The sequence below is a fragment of the Eimeria acervulina genome, genomic scaffold (assembly GCF_000499425.1).
Source record: "Eimeria acervulina Houghton genomic scaffold, Eah_scaff1918, whole genome shotgun sequence".
Lineage (NCBI taxonomy): Eukaryota > Apicomplexa > Conoidasida > Eucoccidiorida > Eimeriidae > Eimeria > Eimeria acervulina.
Genome location: NW_013550083.1, coordinates 901 through 3862, shown reverse-complemented (window position 1 = coordinate 3862; position 2962 = coordinate 901). Strand labels below are relative to the sequence as shown.

The 2962-nt window shown below is 43.9% G+C and overlaps 1 protein-coding gene across 1 annotated transcript; it reads left to right on the top strand.

Annotated features, from left to right (window-relative positions):
• Window positions 1–1086: 1086 nt before the first annotated feature.
• Window positions 1087–2637, top strand: EAH_00064020 (hypothetical protein, conserved; the record flags this gene model as incomplete). Its single annotated transcript, XM_013396761.1, has 2 exons — window positions 1087–1608; window positions 1915–2637. The coding sequence occupies 2 exons, from the start codon at window positions 1087–1089 to the stop codon at window positions 2635–2637; spliced, it is 1245 nt and encodes a 414-aa protein (XP_013252215.1).
• Window positions 2638–2962: the final 325 nt, after the last annotated feature.

The window sequence follows — 2962 nt, the reverse complement described above, 5'->3', positions numbered from 1 at the left end:
GTCTCTATCTGTCTCCTTTTATGTCTATCTGTCTCCTGTCGTCTCTACCTGTCTCCTTTTGTCTCTTTCTGTCTCCTGTTGTCTCTATCTGTCTCCTTTTGTCTCGTGCTGTCTCTTTTTGTCTCTATCTCTCCTTTTGTCTCTTTCTGTCTCCTGTTGTCTCTATCTGTCTCCTTTTGTCTCTATCTGTCTCCTGTTGTCTCTCTCTGTCTCCTGTTGTCTCTATCTGTCTCCTTGTGTCTGTATCTGTCTCCTGTTGTCTCTTTCTGTCTCCTCTTGTCTCGTTCTGTCTCCTTTTGTCTCGTTCTGTCTCCTGTTGTCTCTTTCTGTCTCCTTGTGTCTCTATCTGTCTCCTGTTGTCTCGTTCTGTCTCCTTTTGTCTCGTTCTGTCTCCTTTTGTCTCGTTCTGTCTCCTGTTGTCTCTTTCTGTCTCCTTTTGTCTCTATCTGTCTCCTGTTGTCTCTATCTGTCTCCTTTTGTCTCTATCTGCCTCCTTTTGTCTCTATCTGTCTCCTTTTGTCTCTATCTGTCTCCTTGTGTCTCTATCTGTCTCCTTTTGTCTTTATCTGTCTCCTTTTGTCTCGTTCTGTCTCCTGTTGTCTCTATCTGGCTCCTTTTGTCTCTATCTGTCTCCTTTTGTCTCTTTCTGTCTCCTTTTGTCTCTATCTGTCTCCTTTTGTCTCTATCTGTCTCCTTTTGTCTATATCTGTCTCCTTTTGTCTGTCTTTTTTTGCTGTGTGTGTGTATTTGCTGCTGTCTCTCTCGCATCTTCTTACTGCACAAATGTTTTGTTTTGCTCTGCTTTGCTAATGAATGAATGAATAAATAAATAAATAAATAAACAAATAAACAAATAAAAAGGAGACAGGAGACAGCAGAGAAGGGCCTAGATATATATTCTTAATTTGTATGGCTGTAATATTATATTATGCAGTACTTCTTTTTCTAGCATTTAGGGTTGAGGGTTTTTGCGTTTAAGGTTTAGGGTTTTTGCGTTTAGGGTTTAGGGTTTAGGGTTTAGGGTTTAGGATTGTTGTTTGTTGCTGCAGGGTGCATTCCCCAAGCAGTGCAGGAGGCACTGCTCCTATGATAACTGGGGTGTCTGTTCAGTTTACTGTCTCCGTCGGCAAGCGCATCTGGGCGAAGCTGCTAAGGTCTCGCAGTTCTTCTTCTTCTTCTGCTGCTGCTGCTGCTCCTGCTGCTGCTGCTCCTGCTGCTGCTGCTGCGGGGGCTGAAGATATGCAGCTGCCTTGTGAAGCATTAAACCCGCTTAGTATTTGGGAGGTAGCAGAGAAGATAGAGGTGCTTGTAAAGAGAATACTTACAGCTTATAGACATCGATGGATGCAAGAAGAACTTGCAGATCTGTTGCAAGCCCCTTTATTACCTCCTCCTCCGATTTTTATAAAATGTTTAGGGGTGGAAAGAAGTAAAGAGAGTGCTTCTTCTATTGAAGTTAAATTTGTACAGAGACCTGATAATATAATACTTCAGCCTGAAGACCTGGGGACGCCTATCCTTCCCTATGCAACACCCTTAGGGGCGGTGCTGCTCTCTAGAGTGCTCGGGATGGTAGATGATGCAGATCTTATGGACTTCGCCGTCCTCGTATGCACATTCTGCTGCTGCTGCTGCTGCTGCTGCGCATGCTGCTGTTGCTGCTGTTGCTGTGGTGGTGGTGTTGTTGCGCATGCTGCTGTTGTTGTGGTGGTGGTGGTGTTGCTGCTATTGCTGCTGCTGCGGATGCTGCTGCTGCTGCCAGCAGCAGCAACAGCAGCACGTTCGGTGTCTCGCTGATGCATAAGCTGAATGTGTGTGTTTACGACGCCTTTCATGCATACACAATGCATGCATGCATGCATGCATTGTGTATATTTGTTTAATTTGTTTTGTTTTGCTGAGCTGTATGTACAGGTGGGTAGAGGTGAAAGGGGGCTGCACCCCGCTGATTTTCCTCCACATCCTCGTGGTTCTGTAGCTCTTGTAAGAGATGCAAGACTTACAGAAGGCCTCTTTCCTATGACAACGCCTGTGTTGTTGGGGTTTGAACGCATGCGGAGACACTCAGTAATGTCTCCTTTGGGTAGAGCGCTGCATCAGCAGAGCTGCTCAGTGGAGATGTCTCGCGGGCTTCTTCTTATGAGAGACAGGGTAGCAGCACAAGCAGGAGATGCAGGATTATCAAGTGTTGAAGAGTCACTTAGAGGAGAAGATGTCTCTTCAACTCTTGTTGATATTGCTGAGAAAATATGCAGTATGCGAGATATCGTAGCTAATGCATGCATTGCTTCACAACAAGAGTTAGAAGTAATGGCTCAAACCGTAGGACATCTTACAAGTACAGTTCTCTCTGGAAGCAGATGCATGCGGATTGCTGCCTCGAGCAGCAGGAGCCGCAAAAGGAGCAGCAGCAGCAGCACCAGCAGGGACTTGGGCTTCGTCGTAACGTATCTATTAAAGTTGTGCAAGGATTACGCGGCTTATTGTGCTTCAGTGGTTGCTCTTATTAGAGATTTAAAAACTCTTGCAGACAAATATAAAACAGCAAAAAAATCAAACAAAGGAGACACTGAGCGCTGTACTCTTCCTTCAGTTAACCTTACCCTTCTTAATAACCCAAACCAAACCTGTAAATAAACAACACCACCAATGCATGCATGCGTGCATGCTTAAGGGGGGCTGTTTGTCCTTATGCATGCATCTTTAGAGGGGATATTCTTGTTTTTATGTATGTATGTATGCATGCATACATGCATGCATGCTTTTGGTGGGTGCTTCTTGTCTCTATGCATGCATGCATGCATGCATTTTCTGTGCATTTCTACCATTTCTATCTATATCTACATGTATATCTATATCCATCTATCTCTCTCTCTCTCTCTATATATATATATATATATGTATATGCCGATATGCATATCTATATATCTATATCTATATCTATATATATATATCAATATCC